Source organism: Phocoena phocoena, chromosome 8, assembly GCF_963924675.1.
Source record: "Phocoena phocoena chromosome 8, mPhoPho1.1, whole genome shotgun sequence".
NCBI lineage: Eukaryota > Metazoa > Chordata > Mammalia > Artiodactyla > Phocoenidae > Phocoena > Phocoena phocoena.
This window is the reverse complement of record NC_089226.1, coordinates 99,089,684-99,113,707: the sequence shown is the minus strand read 5'-3', so window position 1 is coordinate 99,113,707 and position 24,024 is coordinate 99,089,684. Positions and strand designations below refer to the sequence as shown.

The 24,024-nt window shown below is 40.3% G+C and overlaps 2 protein-coding genes across 2 annotated transcripts; one reads left to right on the top strand and one right to left on the bottom strand.

The window, feature by feature from the left end:
• Positions 1 to 6,106: 6,106 nt before the first annotated feature.
• On the bottom strand, positions 6,107 to 8,414 carry OR5A1 (olfactory receptor family 5 subfamily A member 1; the record flags this gene model as incomplete). Its single annotated transcript, XM_065882444.1, is given in 3 exon segments — positions 6,107 to 6,489; positions 8,092 to 8,263; positions 8,265 to 8,414. Coding segments are annotated over 3 exon segments (705 nt in total), but the record flags the coding sequence as incomplete, so codon positions are not given.
• A 3,421-nt stretch (positions 8,415 to 11,835) lies between these two features.
• LOC136127020 (olfactory receptor 5AN6-like) lies at positions 11,836 to 23,725 on the top strand. The gene is given in 3 exon segments (XM_065882443.1): positions 11,836 to 11,840; positions 22,775 to 23,280; positions 23,283 to 23,725. Coding segments are annotated over 3 exon segments (954 nt in total).
• Positions 23,726 to 24,024: the final 299 nt, after the last annotated feature.

Here is a 24,024-nt window from a genome sequence, read left to right as displayed (position 1 = left end):
AAAGAAATGAAGGAAACAATAGAAAAGATCAATAAAACTAAAAGCTGGTTCTTTGAGAAGATAAACAAAATTGATAAACCATTAGCCAGACTCATCAAGAAAAAAAGGGAGAAGACTCAAGACAACAGAATTAGAAATGAAAAAGGAGAAGTAACAACTGACACTGCAGAAATACAAAGAATCATGAGAGATTACTACAAGCAACTCTATGCCAATAAAATGGACAACCTGGAGGAAATGGACAATTATTAGAAATGCACAACCTTCCGAGACTGAATCAGGAAGAAATAGAAAATATGAATAGACCAATCACAAACACTGAAATTGAAACTGTGGTTAAAAATCTTCCAACATGGGGCTTCCCTGGTGGCGCAGTGGTTGAGAGTCTGCCTGCCAATGCAGAGGACACGGTTCATGCCCTGGTCTGGGAAGATTCCCACATGCTGCGGAGTGGCTGGGCCCATGAGCCATGGCCACTGAGCCTGTGCGTCCAGAGCCTGTGCTCCACAACAGTGAGAGATGCGCGTACCACACACACACACACAAAATATCTTCCAACAAACAAAAGCCCAGGACCAGATGGCTTCACAGGCGAATTCTATCAAACATTTAGAGAAAAGCTAATACCCATCCTTCTCAAACTATTCCAAAATATAGCAGAGGGAGGAACACCCCCAAACACATTCTATGAGGCCACGATCACCCTGATACCAAAACCAGACAAAGATGTCACACAGAAAAAACTACAGGCCAATATCACTGATGAACATAGATGCAAAAATCCTCAACAAAATACTAGCAAACAGAATCCAACAGCACATTAAAAGGATCATACACCATGATCAAGTGGGGTTTATCCCAGGAATGCAAGGATTCTTCAATATACGCAAATCAATCGACATGATACACCATATTAATAAATAAAAAGAGAAAAACCATATGATCATCTCAATAGATGCAGAGAAAGCTTTTGACAAAATTCAACACCCATTTATGATAAAGACCGTCCAGAAAGTAGGCATAGAGTGAACTTTCCTCAACATAATAAAGGCCATATATGACAAACCCACAGCCAACATCATCCTCAATGGTGAAAAACTGAAAGCATTTCCACTAAGATCAGGAACAAGACAAGGTTGCCCACTCTCACCACTATTATTCAACATAGTTTCGGAAGTTTTAGCCACAGCAATCAGAGAAGAAAAGGAAATAAAAGGAATCCAAATCGGAAAAGAAGAAGTAAAACTGTCACTGTTTGCAGATGACATGATACTATACATAGAGAATCCTAAAGATGCTACCAGAAAACTACTAGAGCTAATCAATGAATTTGGTAAAGTAGCAGGATACAAAATTAATGCACAGAAATCTCTTATATTCCTATACACTAATGATGAAAAATCTGAAAGAGAAATTAAGGAAACACTCCCACTTACCATTGCAACAAAAAGAATAAAATACCTAGGAATAAACCTACCTAAGGAGATAAAAGACCTGTATGCAGAAAACTGGAAGACACTGATGAAAGAAATTGAAGATGATACAAACAGATATAGAGATATACCATGTTCTTGGATTGGAAGAATCAACATTGTGAAAATGAATATACTACCCAAAGTAATCTACAGATTCAATGCAATCCCTATCAAACTACCACTGGCATATATTACAGAACTAGAACAAAAAATTTCACAATTTGTATGGAAACACAAAAGACCCCGAATAGCCAAAGCAATCTTTAGAATGAAAATTGGAGCTGGAGGAATCAGGCTCCCTGACTTCAGACTATACTACAAAGTTACAGTAATCAAGACAGTATGGTACTGGCACAAAAACAGAAATATAGATCAATGCAACAGTATAGAAAGGCCAGAGTTAAACCGATGCACCTATGGTCACCTTATCTTTGATAAAGGAGGCAAAAATATACAGTGCAGAAAATACAGTCTCCTCAAAAAGTGGTGCTGGGAAAACTGGACAGCTATATGAGGAGAATGAAACCCCTAACACCATACACAAAAACAAACTCAAAATGGATTAAAGACCTAAATATAAGGCCAGACAGTATAAAACTCTTATAGGAAGACATAGGCAGAACACTCTATGACATACATCACAGCAAGATCCTTTTTGACCCACCTCCTAGAGAATTGGAAATAAAAACAAAAATAAACAAATGGGACCTAATAAAAAGTAAAAGCTTTTTCACAGGAAAGGAAACCCTAAAGAAGATGACAAGACCACCCTCAGAATGTGAGAAAATATTTGCAAATGAAGCAACTGACAAAGGATTAATATCCAAAATTTACAAGCAGCTCAATATCAAAAAAACAAATAGCCCAATCCAAAAATGGACAGAAGACTTAAATAGACATTTCTCCAAAGAAAATATACAGATTGCCAACAAACACATGAAAGAATGCTCAACATCACTAATCGTTAGAGAAATGCAAATCAAAACTATAATGAGGTATCATCTCACACCATTCAGAATGGACATCATCAAAAAATCTACAAACAATAAATGCTGGAGAGGGTGTGGAGAAAAGGGAACCCTCTTGCACTGTTAGTGGGAATGTAAATTGATAGAGCCACTATGGAGAACAATGTGGAGTTTCCGTAAAAACTAAAAATAGAACTACCATACGACCCAGCAATCCCACTACTGGGCATATACCCTGAGAAATCCATAATTCAAAAAGAGTCATGTACCACAGTGTTCATTGCAGCTCTATTTACAATAGCCAGGACATGGAAGCAACCTAAGTGTCCATCAACAGATGAATGGATAAAGAAGATGTGGCATATATATACAATGGAATATTACTCAGCCATAAAAAAACCGAAATTGAGTTATTTGTAGTGAGGTGGATGGGCCTAGAGTCTGTCATACAGAGTGAAGTAAGTCAGAAAGAGAAAAACAAATACCATATGCTAACACATATATATGGAATCTAAGGGAAAAAAAAATGTCATTAAGAACCTAGAGGTAGGACGGGAATAAAGACACAGATCTACTAGAGCATGGACTTGAGGATATGGGGAGGGGGAAGGGTAAGCTGTGACAAAGTGAAAGAGTGGCATGGACATATATACACTAACAAATGTAAAATAGCTAGTGAGAAGCAGCCGTGTAGCACAGGGAGATCATGTAGGTGGTTTGTGACCACCTAGTGGGGTGGGATAGGGAGGGTGGGAGGGAGGGAGATGCAAGAGGGAAGAGATATGGGAACATATGTATATGTATAACTGATTCACTTTGTTATGAAGCAGAAACTAACACACCGTTGTAAAGCAGTTATACTCCAATAAAGATGTTAAAAAAAAAAGTCATGGGATAGCATGCTGCCCAGATCCCATGGTACTGGGGGAGATGTAGTGAGGAGTGAAAGATGGAGAGGTATAGCAAAAAGTAAAATGGACTTTGCAGTGCCTGGTGAGGACATTTTAACTTGGCCGCAAAGGGGAGCTCATGAATGTTCTTGAGAGCTGGCCTCAGAAACTCAAATTAATAAAGTGACAAGTGTTAAAAGAACTAAGAATTCAGGATAGTCACCCCCCAACCACGCTCCACCACCCCCCGCACACACCCCCCCCCCCCCCCCCCCCGCCCAAGATGCCTAGGTCCTAATTCCAGGAAATCGCAAATAGATTACCTCTCAGGGAAAAGGGACTTTTCAAATGTGATTGTCAGTCTTTTTTTTTTTTTTTAAGTATTTTAATTTTATTGGAGTATAGTTGATGTACAAGAGTTATCAACCTTGAAATGGGGAGATTGTTCTGGATTATCTGGGTGGGCTCAGTCTAATCACAAGAGTCTTTAAAAGCAGAGAATGTTTCAGATGAGAGTAGGTGTGACATTGCTTGCTTTGAAGAGGGAGGAAGGGGACCATAAACCAAGGAATGTGGGTGGCCTCTAAAGAAGCTGGAAAAACCAAGGAAATGGATTCTATCCCAGAGCCTCCAGAAAGGAAGGCAGCCCTGCTGATACCTTGCTTTCAGCCCAGTAGGACCCCTGTCAAACTTCTAACCTACAGAACTATGAGATAATAAATTTATGTTGTTTTAAGCCACTAAGTTTGTGGTAATTAGTTACAGCAGTGATTGATAGTAAATTCACACACTCAGCTTCTTCAGATAGAACTATGTAGAGGCCACATTTTATTCTGCTTCCACGTAAGGCTGTCTCATGAGATCAGATGGGGAGTCTAGGCTATACGAACTGAGACGGGTTGGCAAGTAAGGCAGATGAGGAAGAACAAAGGTGTGTGTGTGTGTGTGTGTGTGTGTGTGTGTTTTAACTTAAAGGAGGAGAAGAAGGTAAAATTAATTGATATTGAAAAATTTGCAGATTTCCTTTAAGGTAAACTCATTCCAAAATTTTCATAAATTGAATCACTTTCTTTAGGGAGAAAGACTAATTATACTTAATCAAAAGTATTCATTTGGATTGATATATAACAGAATTCTAGCAGGTCAATTCAAAACTTCAAAGGACTAATGTATCCCTATGTCTCTAAATCTGCTCTGCTTGGTCAGTCTGGTCCCTCCATTCCATATTACATTTGAACTAATCCCAAAGACTTCCTCATATTACACTCAGCCAGCTGAGGAAACAGAAAACTAGAAGGGTCCCGGGCATAGCATCCATCAATCGAGATGATTCCTAGAATTTCCAATACGGTGCCATATAGATCCTTTCTAATGTTCAAAAGGGTAACTGATAAAGGAATTTCAGGAGAAATTACCTATTGGGTAATACCTTTGGGTATTATCCGTATGAGTCATTTTAAATTTGCTTGACCTTGAATGGGAATGGATTTAGGAGATTGAAAAACCCAGGAGACCTAAACAGAGGTCTTTCCTCTGCCATGAGTCATTTATGCTCCTCCAGATACGAAGGAAATAGTTAATCCACTTATATGAACAATGACGTAAAGTCAAATCCATATCCAATATACAACAGAGGGGAGAGGACAGAGCCACAAAGCAATGAGAGAGGGGTTTGTCAGCAGAAATATTTGTCCCTGACAACTCCACTGTAAGTGTCTTCTATGAAGAAGTAATGATAGCCTGGGATATACCTTCCAGAGATAAAGGCAAATAATACTGAATGTGGGGCTTCAAGGGATAATCCATTTGGGGACAGAAACAATTTATAGGAGCAATAGGCTCAAAGAGAAAAGAGGAACTCAGAGCGTGGTGATCAAAAGGGGGATGGAGCTGTGAAATGAAGTCCTGTGGTGGTAAAGGAATGATAGGGTTGAAATCAAGGAGATAGAAAAGTAGGCAGTTCAGGTGATTGAGACTGGGAAGAGAAGAGCATTGATGTGATGCCACTGGACTCAGATTTTCCAGGTCCCTCCGTAGGTGACATAGAAATGGCAGCAATGGGTAATGTCCTTCAGTATTTGCTTAAATAATTTTCCAGTAGCCACAATGGGAGTCCAAGAGGGATAGCTCAGAGAGAGTGTTTAATGGAGTAGGCATCTTGTTTTGCAGTTTATCTCAACTACACATAGTGTATCTTTTTGGATTCTTCCATATTCTAATAATAAGAGCTATACTCTTGTAAAAATTCAGGGCTGTTTGTTGTTGAACGTGGAAGGCAACATTTGGGTAGAGAATGGGCTCTGGAGTCAGGAAGACCTGGGTCCGAATGGGAGTTCTGCACCTTACTTCCTGTATGACCCTGGGCATGTCAGTTTTTTGTTTTTTGTGTTTGCTGGGACTTCGTTTCCTCATTTGTAACCTAGGGATAGTGCCATGTGCATTGTAGCACTTCAATGTGTATTTAATTAAATAACTTTTATGCCCGGTGCATAGTAAGTACCCAATAAAAGGTGCTTGTAATACCAATTGTGAGAATAGGTTATCCTGGGGAATTTGTTTGTTTGTTTTACTGAAGTAATCTCTTTCTCCTTTTGACTTTCCACATTGGGGTCAGTAGACAGACGACCACGAGGAACGGTGAGAGAGTCTGGCAGGAGCCTCCGTTTGCAAAATGCACACAAAACATATCACTTACCTAAGCCAGAGGTGGAGGTAGGTGTCATGGATCATTTAAGTCTCTAGCAGTTTGGAGAAATATGTTTTCAATCACGAACTAGGAAAACACTTTCTTCTTCTCCAACACCTTCCACAGGGCATCTTTGATCTCTTTGCTCGTCAAACTGTAAATGAGAAGCTTTAGAATGGGGATCACCAGCGAACAGAACACAGATACCACCTCGTCTCTGCCGAGTAAGTAGCTGGAGCTGGGTCGTAGGTACGTGAAAAGGGTCATCCCAAACAACAGAGTCACGGCCGTCAGATGCGAGGCACATGTGCTGAAGGCTTTCCTTCGACCTTCCTCAGAGCAGATCTTCAAGAAAGCAGCCACTATGTAACTGAAGGAGCTGACGAGGATGAGGAATGGTGTGTCCCCAGCAGTGACCACCGCGAGGAGCTTGCCCACTTGACTGAAGAAAGCGTTAGAGCAAGAAAGTGGCAGGACTCAAAAACAGAAATACAGATCAATGGAACAGGATCGAAAGCCCAGAGATAAACCCACTCACATATGGTCACCTTACCTTTGATAAAGGAGGCAAGAATATACAGAGGAAAAAAAAGAATATACAGTGGAGAAAAGACAGCCTCTTCAATAAGTGGTGCTGGGAAAACTGGACAGCTACATGTAAAAGAATGAAATTAGAACACTCCCTAACACCATACACAAAAATAAACTCAAAATGGATTAAAGACCTAAATGAAAGGCCAGACACTATAAAACTCTTAGAGGAAAACATAGGCAGAACACTCTATGACATACATCACAGCAAGATCCTTTTTGACCCACCTCCTAGAGAAATGGAAATAAAAACAAAAATAAACAAATGGGACCTAATAAAAAGTAAAAGCTTTTGCACAGAAAGGAAGCCATAAAGAAGATGAAAAGACAACCCTCAGAATGGGAGAAAATATTTGCAAATGAAGCAACTGACAAAGGATTAATCTCCAAAATATACCAGCAGCTCATGCAGCTCAATAACAAAAAAACAAACAACCCAATCCAAAAATGCGCAGAAGACCTAAACAGACATTTCTCCAAAGAAGATATACAGAATGCCAACAAACACATGAAAGAATGCTCAACATCATTAATCATTAGAGAAATGCAAATCAAAACTACAATGAGATATCATCTCACACCGGTCAGAATGGACATCATCAAAAAATCTACAAACAATAAATGCTGGAGAGGGTGTGGAGAAAAGGGAACCCTCTTTCACTGTTGGTAGGAATGTAAATTGATAGAGCCACTATGGAGAACAGTATGGAGGTTCCTTAAAAAACTAAAAATAGAACTACCATACAACCCAGCAATCCCACTACTGGGCATATACCCTGAGAAAACCATAATTCAAAAAGAGTCATGTACCAAAATGTTCATTGCAGCTCTATTTACAATAGCCAGAACATGGAAGCAACCTAAGTGTCCATCAACAGATGAATGGATAAAGAAGATGTGGCACATATATACAATGGAATATTACTCAGCCATAAAAAGGAATGAAACTGAGTTATTTGTAGTGAGGTAGATGGACCTAGAGTCTGTCGTACAGAGTGAAGTAAGTCAGAAAGAGAAAAACAAATACCTTATGCTAACACATATATATAGAATCTAAAAAAAAAAAAAAAGAAAAAAAATGGTCAGAAGAACCTAAGGGCAGGACAGGAATAAAGACACAGACATAGACATAGAGGATACGGGGAGGGTAAAGGGTAAGCTGTGACAAAGTGAGAGAGTGGCATGGACATATATACACTAACAAATGTAAAATAGATAACTAGTGGGAAGCAGCTGCATAGCTCAGGGAGATCAGCTCAGTGCTTTGATCACCTAGTGGGGTGGCATAGGGAGGGTGGGAGGGAGGGAGACGCAAGAGGGAAGAGATATGGGAACATATGTATATGTATAACTGATTCACTTTGTTATAAAGCAGAAACTAACACACCATTGTAAAGCAATTGTACTCCAATAAAGATGTTAGAAAAATAAATAAATAAGGATGGCTTCACTCACATGAGAAAAAAAAAAAAAAGAAAGTGCCAGGACTGGTGGGAGGTCACAGAAGAAATGGTTGACGATTTTGGGTCCGCAGAAGTGGAGCTGAAACATGAAGCTGGCTTGGACCAGGGAGTTCAGGAAGCCACTGACATAGGCCCCAACCACAATGCGTGTACAGAGGCCCTGGGACATGACAGCAGTGTACAGCAGGGGGACAGGAAATGGTGGCGTATCAGTTGTACGCCATAGAAATCAGGAGGAAGCACTCAGTTAGACATATGCCGACAAAGAAAAAGAACTGAGCAGCACAGCCCAAGAATGATATGGTCTTCTGCTCCTGGAAGATGCCAGTGAGCATTTTGGGAGAGGCCACAACAGTGAGAGGCCCGCGTACCACAAAACAAAACAAAAACAAAACAAAACAAAAAAACAACTCACCCTACAATTTAGGCATACTTCTACCAGGTGGTAGCAACATTCCATAGTGGGGCTAAACTAGTAGGCATCTCTGAACATAATGGTTTGTTAATAGTTATCTCAGTTGTAACCATGCTGTTTGGGTTTTTTTTTTTTTTTTTTTTTCCTCGGTAAGCGGGCCTCTCACTGCTGTGGCCTCTCCCGTTGCGGAGCACAGGCTCCGGACGCGCAGGCTCAGCGGCCATGGTTCACGGGCCCAGCCGCTCCGCGGCATGTGGGATCTTCCCGGAACGGGACACGAACCCGTGTCCCCTGCATCGGCAGGCAGACTTTCAACCACTGCGCCACCTGGGAAGCCCGAGAAGATAGGCTTTTTTGCAGTTTACCCAACTACCCAGGAGAAAGTAATGCTCATTCATTAATAATAATTAAATCTAGTGCTTAAGATGGGGATTGGCACAAGACGAATAAAGCAAAAATGATCTGGGGTTTACAGTAAGCCAAGTGTTAAATAAAACTTTGCAAAGAAGTTTATTCATTATGGAGCATATACACAGATCAGATATACATCAAACAGAATATTTTTGTCACTAAAAGAATCAGATATTTTATAGCTATTTGAAACAGGACGAGGTACATCTGTCTCCAGGGGGCGGCTAGCTAGCTGGAGATAAATTCACTTTAGTAACATTACCACAACTCAGGGTGTGGTGCTCATTTTGCAACGTCTGAAAATATTTTCCAGATGGCCTGAAGTTAACCACGCTCAGAATAGCTGGCTGCATAAGCCAGTATGCCATTTTTAGTTTTCAGTGAAGAACAAAGCCCCCAAGTTTGTACTTGTGCCAGTGGCACAATTTTCCCTCTAGTTGATGAAACCACGTGGAAAGGCAAATTACAATTGAAAGTCTGTTTGTAGAGACAGGAATCAAAGCAAAGTGGATAACGTATATCAACGTCTGATGTGTCCGGCTACCGCATCCAGATAGGCTGAGACCCTGGGCCAGGGAGCTACCAATTTTTCTCCATACACACACTCATTCACAAATTAGTAACTGATGCATTCAATGAGCTCTGATGAGATTTTCAACTTTTTTCTAAAGATTACTAGTCTCATGTTTCTGACCTTAAACCTCGGCAAACCTAGAGTTTGCTTGTTTAGCGCTGATCTACACGAATAAGGAAACATTTGCATTTCACTTCCCTGTGTCCAGAAAACTGATCTGGATTTCCCTGACCTACAACGGAGCAGGGAGAGTCTGAGGTCTTGCCTGCAAGGAGATAAAACATGTATCCCAGAATTCTCCCATTATCTTGATCTACCACTATTATCAACCAGGGTTCTTGGCCTCCTTAATTAATAGAAATTGATCAGAGGCCGGACAAGAAATTCAGGCAAGGCTTTGTTGGGGCCCCTGATGCAGCACAGAGGGGAGTGAGAACAAGCAAGAGATTCCCTTGCTTGCCAGCTCCCTGAGTGGGGGAGGGGCATGGGGGCGGGGCGAGCTTGTTCCTTATATGGGTGAGTGTAGGGGTGTGTCCAGGGGTTGGGCTGGGGGGGTCGCTTAGGTGGTTTGCCCACCCCTTAGGTGGAGTGTTGTGTGCAAGGGGCATGCACAGTACCCTGCTTTTGCTCTGGGCTCTTCAAAAGTGGCAGTTGGGTTTTTTGTCTCTTTGTATGTTTTGTCCAGAATTTGCCCTAACCGTGCATGCATGCAGTTATTTTTAGTCCCATACAGTTTATTTGTATTTTGTTGCCCAAGGAGAGGTGTGTCCCCATGCAAGCGTTGCAGCACTGCAGCAAAGGGTTCCAGGCCCCAGCCTGTCTCAAGTCTACTTTCTCTGAATTTTTTTTTTTTTTTTTTTTGGCGGTACGTGGGCCTCTCACTGTTGTGGTCTCTCCCGTTGCGGAGCACAGGCTCCGGACGCGCAGGCTCAGCAGCCATGGCTCACGGACCCAGCCGCTCCGCGGCATGCGGTATCTTCCCGGACCGGGGCACGAACCCATGCGCCCCGCATCGGCAGGCAGACTCTCAACCACTGCGCCACCAGGGAAGCCCCCAACCGTTTATTTTTGACATTTGCTGGTTTTATTCCAACCTCACTCTTCATGCTTCCCTATCCCTTTGTAATGATGGCCCAAATCTATGTGCAATACCACATATGGATCTGGCCAGGGACGAGATTCCCTTCATTCCTACAAGTAAAGAAATAGCCATGGCGGGCTCTTGCAGTCATGGCTTGGAACTGTTATAAACTGGGTGTGGCAGCATCTCCCATCAGTGTTCCCAGACTAGATGGCTGGCACCATCTGGTTGGAAGACAGAAAAACCACACAGTTTGGTGGGACCACACTCTAGAAATAAACAGGCATCTGGGATCCAGGGAGACCTCACGGAAGAATAGAGGTTTCATCTCTCTCCAAGTTCTTCTGAAATAGAATCACGATGTCTGATTAGACTTATATATCAACGTAAGTAGAAAAACTGGCATGTGTAAAGTATCACGTTGATATTGTATGGTATATTCTTTATTCTAATAAAACCTCTTTTTTATGCAAAGGAAGGCTGGGTTGTTTTCATCTTACGGAATCCTTAAGAAGCAAAATTGATCCATGTGGACCAGAGGGAGGAGATCCTTATATCAGACACACAATAAAACCCATAGTCCATTTTCTAACAACTATAAGCTAAGGAAGCAGCATAGCAGGGATCGTTTCACCCTTCAACTTGATCCCCAGTCTAGAATACAACCTCTCTGGGGTTGAGAAGCAGCTGGGAGGTGTCCTTGAGCCTAATCAAGAAGAGGTGGGTTCTGGGAAGTCCTGCCTCTAGCACTCCTACCAGTCCAATCTTTCCTTTACTTATTTCATGTATCCTGTGACATACACTATTTATAATTTGCTGTTATCATCTGTGCTATCTGTCTGGATGACACTTTTTTTTTTTCCTTGCAGTTCCTCTTTTTACCCAAAGGCAAAGCAAGTATTCCTTCTCTGTTTCACACTTTTGGTGTCTGTGGCTTCCAGATCTCTGAAGGTTCTGGAATTGTTTTTCATCATACGTGCTATCTCTGGTAGTTTTTCAACAGAAGGTCATATGTGAGATTTTCCTGCTTCGGCTAGTTAAACACCTTTGAGGAAAACTCTAGCCTTCTTTATTCATTTGATTTAATTTTGTTTAACAATTACAATTAGGTGTAACTCACTGTGAAGGGGAAAATATTTGTTAGTTTGAAGGGGAAAATAACCTTTTCTGTCCTCAGCCATCATTGCTTGAGCGGGATTGGTTCCAACTCTGGGTTTCAGGGTTGAACCCCGACGGGCTTAGGACAATTAGAAAATATCTGAAATGCAAATCAAAACCACAATGAGGTATCATCTCACACCTGGCAGAATGGGTATCATCAAAAAGTCTACAAATAATAAATGCCGGAGAGGATGTAGAGAAAAAGGAACCCTCCTACACTGTTGGTGGGAATGTAAATTGGCGCAGTCACTAAGGAGAACAGTATGGAGGTTCCTTAAAAAACTAAAAATAGAGCTACCATATGATCCAGCAATCCCACTACTGGCCATATATCTGGAAAACACACCGAAACTCTAACTGAAAAAGATACATGCACCCTAATGTTCATAGCAGCACAATTTACAATAGCCAAGACATGGAAGCAACCCAAGTGCCCATCGACAGAAGATTGGTTTGAGAAGATGGGTTATTACTCAGTCATAAAAAAACAATGAAATATTGCCATTTGCAGCAACATCCGTGGACCTAGAGAATATCATACTAAGTGAAGTAAGTCAGACAGAGAAAGACAAATATTATATGATATCACTTATATGTGGAATCTAAAAATAATGCAAATGAATGTATATACAAAACAGAAATAGACTCACAGATGTAGAAAACAAACTTATAGTTACCAAAGGGGGAAAGGGAAGAGGGATAGATTAGGAGTATGGGATTAACAGATACAAACTACTATACATAAAATACAGAAGCATCAAGGATTTACTGTATAACACAGGGAACTATATTCAATATCTGTAATAACCTATAATGGAAAATGATCTGAAAAAATATATAACTGAATCACTTTGCTGTACACCTAAAACTAACACAATATTGTAAATCAACTATACTTCAACTAAAAAAAAGAAAATATCTGATAGCCATTTCAACTAGCTTAGTGTCGAATGAGGGGTATAGCCCAGTCAAAGCCAGAAAGATGCAAGGAGATGTTTGCTGGGCCTTTTGGGGAGAAATATTTTTCTCTTCTGTGGAAGCTACAAGAAGAGATGCTCTCTTCTTTTGGATGATGTGAAGTGACTCTGTGAGATCTAGAACTTGTACAATTTTGTTACCACGGGATGCAACATTTCTGCATAAGGCAAATGAAACAAAAACGAAGAGACTGGATGTTTATGATACAGTTTGAGCCACTGGATCAGAATTTCTCTCATTACTTGTTTTTTTTTAAGCTTTCAAATTGCACATCTTTTATTGAATAGACCAATTATAAAAGGTTATTTTTTAATTGCCAAAAGGTACATGAATGAAGTTAAAATGAAGAGAGAAACGCACCGGTAATTCCTATTAAAGAGTAAAACCTGAACGGAAATTATATAAAACAGATTGATACTGATCTACTAACTGACACATTAAATTGGATGTAGAGTATTTAAACTAAGCAAACAGGTGGCAGAAAGCTCAAAGAAACTAAGAGGACTAGCAGAATGGTACATAAATAACCAGCAAGCCAAATATACAGGAGACGGAGAAAAGAAAACAACATAGTATATATCTGTGATTCTAATATCAATGAAATGAACTGCATTTTAAAAGTGAAGCTTTAGTCATTTCAAGAGTCCAAAATATGTACCCAGTAATATCCCTCGAAGAAAGATCTGCGTTTAATTTCTTGTTAAATTCTTCACCAACTTCCACTTCTACAGTCCAACATATTATGACTACTTCAGTTTTATGAGCTAATAGATTCACTTGATTGTTTTGATCAGTTCTTTTTTTTCTGTCATTAAAAATGAAAGATTCCTGATTCTGGAAATAATTTTGTAATATATACCAAGAATCAAAAAAATATGATTCTTTTTGTGAAAGTCAACGCTATTCTTAATATATTAATTACTTACTGCTGTGCAAGAAATTGTTACAAAACTTTGTGCCTTGAAACAAAAAGAGATATTTATTATCTCATACAGTTTCTGTGGATCAGGAATCCAGGGGCAACTTGGCTGTGTGGTTCTGGCTCGGGGTCTCTCATGAGGTTGCATTCAGTAGTTGGTCAAGGCGTAGGCTTCTGAAGCTAGATCGAGGCTGGAGGATCCACTTCCAAATAGATCTCTCACATAGCTCGCAAGTTGGTGCTGACCGATGACAGAGACCAATATTCTCGGTTGCATGGGTTAGCCCTGTTATATATAGGAAGGGTCTACGTAAGTTCAAGGATCATTGGGGACCGTTTTGAAGGCTGCCTGTCCCACTCATTAGAAATGTTTCAGAGTAACTATATTCGAAACATTCATTGAAAATTTGGAAACAATTTATATGCTACATGAAGAAAATGGTTAAATACGTTAAGGTAAAGTCAGGGGTCTATTACAATGCACATGGAGGAAAATAATATTTGTAATGAACTCATGAGGTTTTGATAATCAATCAATCCACAAATTTAGGGACTCAAGAAATAATTTAAAAAATTTTTCCATAACATTATTTTTCCTTTGCGCTCCCCTTACTTCTCTACTGGGAAAAAACATTGGTTGATTCAAGTGTCCTTTGCTCCTCTTCCTACATTTGTGTCTAAGTTCTAGAGGGCTTGAATGATGCCAGGACAATGGGGGCTCAGGTCCTTGACCTCTCTCCATAGCAGCATCTCCTGAAATATCTATTGCCTCATCAGATTCCTGGCTGTCAAATCACAAATGGAATTCTGCTGCTGAATGCCATTTATCCCCATGATCAAGACATGTTAGGTCTGATGACTATTCATAGCTACTCTTGGCTAAATGGGAACTGTTGCTCCCATCCTTGACTATGGCTGCTGAGGAGACTCTGTAGAACCCAAGCCGTCACTGCCCAGTGGACCTGAACCACTATGATTATATTCTCTTAAGTTTCTGCCTGCCGACCCAGACTCTATCCATCTTTTGGTTAGGGTCTCTCTGTTCTTGGTGTCTCTAAACTTATTTGATAGCTGTGCTATTGCCCTTGGGCTGTGTCTATAAGCCATCCTGAAGACTCACGCATGGTTTTGACCTCATCACCTCTGCTTCAAACTCCTTTTGCTGTCACATCTCTTCTCTGAGGCTCAAAAACATAACAACTTATCTGCTTGAAAGAAGGGAATGGTTAGATATGTGGGGAAGAATATATTAGGTAAAACTTTGAAAATATTTCAAAAATATTCTCTTTAAGCTGTCACATACAGCTAAGTGCAAAATTTAAAAAGAGGGTTGGATGGGAATAAACAGATTAAAGACATGTTAGAAGCATGAGTAGACCTTATTTCTAATACATCACAACTAATATATTAAAAATAGCCTGGCCTTTTCTATCCCTTCTAAGATGTCCTTCCCATGTAGTGTCTGGGGAGAGAAAAACCAGACCTTGAGGATCAAAGGACAATGGCTGAGTCTACCTTAGTGTCTTGGCTACAAAACAAAAATTACTTCTCTTCTTGTACATTTTGAGAGATAAGACAGCAAAGTGGGGTGAAGGAAGGTGGAAGGACTCCTCGGTGTGTGTTTTGGGGAGATCAGTTTATTATCTTTTCAAAGTTTCCTACACACTTCGCCCAGTTCTCCCTGTTTTTTCCTCCTTGTCTCTACCCTTGTCTCTACCCTTGTCTCTACCCTTGTCTCTACCCTTGCCTCTACCCTCTCATTCTCCCTTTCCTTCTCTTTCACGCCTTTAAACCAAACAGTTGGATCCATGGGAGAGAAGAGAACTATTTATGTTTCTTATTCCCGATTCCAAATCTCTGTAAGGTCTTTCTGAACATGATCCATCTATGGAGTTCCATCTCAAAGTAAAAAACAAAAACCAAAAACTCATTCAAGATAGGAGAGTTGAGACTCACTCTGCTGTAAAGAATCAGACACAGGGAGTTGGGAAAAAGTCTGGAGCTGCAAAGAGGCAAGAGACTTTTTCTTCCCTCTTTGTTATCTGGTGCGCGAGGAGAGGGGATTAAGAGCGCTGCTTAAGGGAACTCCAGGGACGGGTGCAAGCCGCGGCCAACAGCGCGGACCCCAGAGACGGGCATGAGACGCTAAGGCTGCTGCTGCCGCCACCAGGAAGCCTGTGTGCGAGCACAGGTCACTATCCACACCCCCCTTCCGGGGAGCCTGTGCAGCCCGCCACTGCCAGGGTCCTGTGATCCAGGGACAACTTCCCCGGGGAAGTTGCACGCGCCTCAGGCTGGTGCAACGTCACGCCGGCCTCTACCGCCGCAGGCCCGCCCCACACAACGTGCCCCTCCCTCCCCCCCACCCCGGCCTGAGTGAGCCAGAGCCCCCGAATCAGCCGCTCCTTTAAGCCCGTCCTGTCTGAGTGAAGCACAGACGCCCTCCGGCGACCTACACGCAGAGGCAGGGCCAAATCCAAAGCTGAACCCCGGGAGCTGTGAGAACAAAGAAGAGAAAGGGAAATCTCTCCCAGCACCCTCGGGAGCAGCGGATTAAATCTCCACAATCAACTTGATGTACCCTGCATCTGTGGAATACCTGAATAGACAACGAATCATCCCAAATTGAGGAGGTGGACTTTGGGAGAAGATTTATGATTTTTTACCCTTTTCCTCTTTTTGTGAGTGTGTATGTGTATGCTTCTTTGTGAGATTTTGTCTGTATAGCTTTGCTTTCACCATTTGTCCTAGGGGTCTATCCGTCCGTTTTTTGGTTCTTTTTACTTAAAAAAATTTTTTTCTTAATAATTATTTTTTTATTTTATTAATTTTATTTTACCTTACTTTATTTTATTTTCTTTTATCTTCTTTCTTTCTACTTTTTTCTCCCTTTTATTCTGAGTTGTGTGGATGAAAGGCTCTTGGTGCTGCCTCTGAGGTGGGAGAGCCAACTTCAGGACACTGGTCACCAAGAGACCTCCCAGCTCCACGTAATATCAAACGGCAAAAATCTCCCGGAGATCTCCATCTCAACACCAGCACCCAGCTTCACTCAACGACCAGCAAGCTACAGTGCTGGACACCTATGCCAAACAACTAGCAAGACAGGAACACAACCCCACCCATTAGCAGAGAGGCTGCCTAAAATCATAACAAGTCCACAGACACCCCAAAATACACCACCAGACGTGGACCTGCCCACCAGAAAGACAAGATCCAGCCTCATCCACCAGAACACAGGCACTAGTCCCCTCCACCAGGAAGCCTACACAACCCACTGAACCAACTTTAGCCACTGGGGACAGACACCAAAAACAACGGGAACTATGAACCTGCAGCCTGCAAAAAGGAGACCCCAAACACAGTAAGATAAGCAAAATGAGAAGACAGAAAAACACACCACAGATGAAGGAGCAAGATAAAAACCCAGCAGACCTAACAAATGAATAGGAAATAGGCAGTCTACCTGAAAAAGAATTCAGAATAATGATAGTAAAGATGATACAAAATCTTGGAAATAGAATAGAGAAAATGCAAGAAACATTTAACAAGGACCTAGAAGAACTAAAGATGAAACCAGCAATGATGAACAACACACTAAATGAAATTAAAAATACTCTAGAAGGGATCAATAGCAGAATAACTGAGGCAGAAGAACAGATAAGTGACTTGGAAGAAAAAATAGTGGAAATAACTACTGCAGAGCAGAATAAAGAAAAAAGAATGAAAAGAACTGAGGACAGTCTCAGAGACCTCTGGGACAACATTAAACACAGCAACATTCAAATTGTAGGGGTTCCAGAAGAAGAAGAGGAAAAGAAAGGGACTGAGAAAATATTTGAAGAGATTATAGTTGAAAACTTCCCTAATATGGGAAAGGAAATAGTTAATCAAATCCAGGAAGCACATAGAGTCCCATACAGGATAAATCCAAGGAGAAACATGCCAAGACACATATTAATCAAACTGTCGAAAATTAAATACAGAGAAAACATATTAAAAGCAGCAAGGGAAAAACAACAAGTAACAAACAAGGGAGTCCCCATAAGGTTAACATCTGACCTTTCAGCAGAATCTCTGCAAGCCAGAAGGGACTGGCAGGACATATTTAAAGTGATGAGGGAGAAAAACTTAACAACCAAGATTACTTTACCCAGCAAGGATCTCATTCAGATTAGATGGAGAAATTAAAACCTTTACAGACAGGCAAAAGCTGAGAGAGTTCAGCACCACGAAACCAGCTTTACAACAAATGCTAAAGGATCTTCTCTAAGCAAGAAGCACAAGAGAAGGAAAAGACCTATAATAACAAACCCAAAACAATTAAGAAAATGGGAATAGGAACATACATATCAATAATTACCTTAAATGTAAATGGATTAAATGTTCCCACCAAAAGACACAGACTGGCTGAATGGATACAAAAACAAGACCCATATATATGATGTCTACAAGAGACCGACTTCAGACCTAGAGACACATACAGACTGAAAGTGAGGGGATGGAAAAAGATATTCCATGCAAATGGAAACCAAAAGAAAGCTGGAGTAGCAATTCTTATATCAGACAAAATACACTTTAAAATAAAGATTATTAGAAGAGCCAAAGAAGGACACTACATAATGATCAAGGGATTGATCCAAGAAGATATAACAATTGTAAATATTTATGCACCCAACATAGGAGCACCTCAATACATAAGGCAAATACTAACAGCCATAAAAGGGGAAATCGACAGTAACACATTCATAGTAGGGGACTTTAACACCTCACTTTCACCAATGGACAGATCATCCAAAATGAAAATAAATAAGGAAACACAAGCTTTAAATGATACATTAAACAAGATGGACTTAATTGATATTTACAGGACATTCCATCCAAACACAACAGAATACACATTTTTCTCAAGTGCTCATGGAACATTCTCCAGGATAGATCATATCTTGGGTCACAAATCAAGCCTTGGTAAATTTAAGAAAATTGAAATCATATCAAGTATCTTTCCCGATCACAACACTATGAGACTAGATATCAATTACAGGAAAAGATCTGTTAAAAAATACAAACACATTGGAGGCTAAACAATACACTACTTAATAACGAAGTGATCATTGAAGAAATCAAAGAGGAAATCAAAAAATACCTAGAAACAAATGACAATGGAGACACGACGACCCAAAACCTATGGAATGCAGCAAAAGCAGTTCTAAGAGGGAAGTTTATAGCAATACAATCCTACCTTAAGAAACAGGAAACATCTCGAATAAATAACCTAACCTTGCACCTAAAGCAATTAGAGAGAGAAGAACAAAAAAACCCCAAAGTTAGCAGAAGGAAAGAAATCATAAAGATCAGATCAGAAATAAATGAAAAAGAAACAAAGGAAATGATAGCAAAGATCAATAAAACTAAAAGCATTTTCTTTGAGAAGATCAACAAAATTGATAAACCACTAGCTAGACTCATCAAGAAAAAAAGGGAGAAGATTCAAATCAATAGAATTAGAAATGAAAAAGGATAAGTAACAACTGACACTGCAGAAACACAAAAGATCATGAGAGATTCCTACAAGCAACTCTATGCCAATAAAATGGACAACCTGGAAGAAATGGACAAATTCTTAGAAAGGCACAACCTGCCAAGACTGAATCAGGAAGAAATAGAAAATATGAACAGACCAATCACAAGCACTGAAATTGAAACTGTGATTAAAAATCTTCCAACAAACAAAAGCCCAGCACCAGATGGCTTCACAGGCGAATTCTATCAAACATTTAGAGAAGAGCTAACACCTATCCTTCTCAAACTCTTCCAAAATATAGCAGAGAGAGGAACACTCCCAAACTCATTCTACGAGGCCACCATCACCCTGATACCAGAACCAGACAAGAATATCACAAAGAAAGAAAACTACAGGCCAATATCACTGGTTAACATAGATGCAAAAATCCTCAACAAAATACTAGCAAACAGAATCCAACAGCACATTAAACGGATCATACACCATGATCAAGTGGGGTTTATTCCAGGGATGCAAGGATTCTTCAATATATGCAAATCAATCAATGTGATACACCATATTAACCAAATGAAGGAGAAAAACCATATGATCATCTCAATAGATGCAGAGAAAGCTTTCGACAAAATTCAACACCCATTTATGACAAAAACCCTCCAGAAAGTAGGCATAGAGGGAACTTTCCTCAACATAATAAAGGCCATATATGACAAACCCACAGCCAACATCATCCTCAATGGTGAAAAACTGAAAGCACTTCCACTAAGATCAGGAACAAGACAAGGTTGCCCACTCTTATTCAACATAGTTTTGGAAGTTTTAGCCACAGAAATCAGAGAAGAAAAGGAAATAAAAGGAATCCAAATCGGAAAAGAAGAAGTAAAGCTATCACTGTTTGCAGATGACATGATACTATACATAGAGAATCCTAAAGATGCTACCAGAAAACTACTAGAACTAATCAATGAATTTGGTAAAGTAGCAGGATACAAAATTAATGCACAGAAATCTCTTATGTTCCTATACACTAATGATGAAAAATCTGAAAGTGAAATCAAGAAAACACTCCCATTTACCATTGCAACAAAAAGAATAAAATATCTAGGATAAACCTACCTAAGGAGACAAAAGGCCTGTATGAAGAAAATTATAAGACACTGATGAAAGAAATTAAAGATGATACAAATAGATGGAGAGATATACCATGTTCTTGGATTGGAAGAATCAACATTGTGAAAATGACTCTACTACCCAAAGCAATCTACAAATTCAATGCAATCCCTATCAAACTACCACTGGCATTTTTCACAGAACTAGAACAAAAAATTTCACAATTTGTATGGAAACACAAAAGACCCCGAATAGCCAAAGCAATCTTGACAGCAAAAAACGGAGCTGGAGGAATCAGGCTCCCTGACTTCAGACTATACTACAAAGCTACAGTAATCAAGACAATATGGTGCTGGCACAAAAACAGAAGGATAGATCAGTGGAACAGGATAGAAAGCCCAGAGATATACCCACGCACATGTGGTCAACTTATCTTTGATAAAGAAGGCAGGAACGTACAGTGGAGAAAGGACAGCCTCTTCAATAAGTGGTGCTGGGAAAACTGGACAGGTACATGTAAAAGTTTGAGATTAGATCACTCCCTAACATCATACATAAAAATAAGCTCAAAATGGATTAAAGACCTAAATGTAAGGCCAGACACTATAAAACTCTTAGAGGAAAATATAGGCAGAACACTCTATGACATAAATCACAGCAAGATCCTTTTTGACCCACCTCCTAGAGAAATGGAAATAAAAACAAAAATAAACGAATCGGACCTAATGAAACTTCAAATCTTTTGCACAGCAAAGGAAACCATAAACAAGACCAAAAAACAACCCTCAGAATGGGAGAAAATATTTGCAAATGAAGCAACTGATAAAGGGTTAATCTCCAAAATTTATAAGCAGCTCATGCACCTCAATAACAAAAAAACAAACAACCCCATCCAAACATGGGCAGAAGACCTAAATAGACATTTCTCCAAAGACGATATACAGACTGCCAACAAACACATGAAAGAATGCTCAACATCATTAATCATTAGAGAAATGCAAATCAAAACTACAATGAGATATCATCTCACACCAGTCAGATTGGCCTTCATCAAAAAATCTAGAAACAATAAATGCTGGAGAGCGTGTGGAGAAAAGGGAACACTCTTGCACTGCTGGTGGGAATGTGAATTGGTACAGCCACTATGGAGATCAGTATGGAGGTTCCTTAAAAAACTACAAATAGAACTACCATATGACCCAGCAATCCCACTACTGGGCATGTACCCTGAGAAAACCATAATTCAAAAAGAGTCATGTACCAAAATGTTCATTGCAGCTCTATTTATAATAGCCCAGAGATGGAAACAACCTAAGTGTCCATCATCAGATGAATGGATAAAGAAGATGTGGCACATATATACACTGGAATATTACTCAGCCATAAAAAGAAACGAAATTGAGCTATTTGTAATAAGGTGGATGGACCTAGAGTCTGTCATACAGAGTGAAGTAAGTCAGAAAGAGGAAAACAAATACCATATGCTAACACATATATATGGAATTTAAGGGGAAAAAATGTCATGAAGAACCTAGGGGTAAGACAGGAATAAAGACACAGACCTACTAGAAAATGGACTTGAGGATATGGGGAGGGGGAAGGGTAAGCTGTGACAAAGAGAGAGAGTGGCATTGACATATATACACTACCGAATGTAAAATAGATAGCTAGTGGGAAGCAGCCGCGTAGCACAGGGAGATCAGGTAGGTGGTTTGTGACCACCTAGAGGGGTGGGATAGGGAAGGTGGGAGGGAGGGAGACACAAGAGGGAAGAGATATGGGAACATATGTATAACTGATTCACTTTGTTATAAAGCAGAAACTAACACACCATTGTAAAGCAATTGAACTCCAATAAAGATGTAAAAAAAATATATATATAAATAAATCAATAAAGTAAGTACAAATAAAAATAATGAAAAAGTATTTTTTTTAATGTGCAAGATTGTCAAAGAGTAAAGCTAAATAATTATGGGCAGTGTTGAATGGGATGTTAAGGTATATTGTCGTAAAATCTTGAACTTGTGTAAACTAGTACCAATTTTTAGACAGCAGTTTGGCAACATCTGTGTGTTTATATTTGCACACATGTGTGTGTGCAGAAAACTTTGCCACAAACTATCACGTGTAACTGAGAAACGGGATTCCCAATTTTTTTTTTTTTTTTTTTTTTTTTTTTTTGCGGTACGCAGGCCTCTCACTGCTGTGGCCTCTCCCGTTGTGGAGCACAGGCTCCGGACGCGCAGGCTCAGAGGCCATGGCTCACGGGCCCAGCCGCTCTGCGGCATGTGGGGTCTTCCCGGACCGGGGCACGAACCCGTGTCCCCTGCATCGGTAGGCGGACTCTCAACCACTGCGCCACCAGGGAAGCCCCCCAGTGTTTTTTAAAATAATTACTTACATTGTTTAAAAAAGTTATCTTGACTATGGATAATTTTTGTCCAAAAACATGAGACTATATCCAAAACAAGTATGCTTCATAATATTAAAAATAGACAATCATTAACCCAAACTTCTTCTGCAGTTTGAAGAGACTTCAAGACAAGGGCTGGAGGAAGGAACAATACAAGAGGCACCAAATTTATCCTCTTGGGATTCTCAGATTCTCCCAAGCTCAAGATTGGTCTCTTTTCAGTGTTCTTGGGGACTTACCTCTTGACAGTGGCCTGGACCCTGGGTTTCGTCATCCTGATTAGGATGGACTCCTTCATACATACACCCATGTACTTCTTCCTTAGCAGCTTATCTTTATCCTTCTTAGATTTCTGCTACGTTACTTCTACAACACCCAAAATGCTCTCAGACTTCTTCCGGAAGCCTGAATTCATCTCCTTTATGGGATGCACCATGCAATACTTCTTTTTCGCTAGCCTGGGTCTGACGGAATCCTGTCTCCTGGCAGCGATGGCTTATGATCACTGTGTTGCTGTTTGTAATCCTCTGCTCTGCACAGATATCATGTCCCCCACCCTCTGTGTGCAGGTGGTGGTTGGAGCCTATATAGTTGGATTCTTTGGCTGTGTGCTTTACTTCAGCTCAATTTCTGTGGACCAAATGGTATCAATCACTTCTCTGACCTGCCTCAATTATTAGTCCTCTCCTGCTCTGAAACCTTTTTCCTACAAGTGATAAAGTTTGTGATAAGAGTGATTTTTGGTGTGGTATCCATCTTAATCATCGTGATATCTTATGGTTATATCCCTGCCACCATCCTGAAGATCAGCTCAGTTGAAGGCAGGGCCAAGGCCTTCAACACCTGTGCTTCTCACCCGGCAGTAGTGACGTTTTCCTTTGGATCAGGACTCTTTGTCCGTATGCACCCCAGAACTGATCATTCCCTGGGCTATGACAAGATGGCATCAGTCTTCTATACAGTGGTGATCCCCATGTTGAATCCTTTGACTTTCAGTCTAAGGAACAAGGAAATCAAAGATACCCTTAAGTGGTGTAAGAAGAGAATGTTTTCCCATTGTCACAGTTAATTAAAGGTCTGGTAGATTAGTGACCCTGTTGACTGGAAGTTTCTAGACTATGTAAGAGAAATGCATTTAACGTCATTCCTGGTGCTCTGGCAGGATTTCAAGTGAGTCAACGCATCTAAATCCAGCACTGGCTCAGTGCCAGGCAAATCCTGTGGCTTCTTTGAGTCTTGACAGTTGACTCTCCTCTCTTACGCCAGCAATGACTTCACAAATTAATATATTAATTTTTATGTCAATATAACCTTCAGTTTCTCAGTGTTTGACCCTTACATACACTTTCAGAATTTCAGACTGCAGGC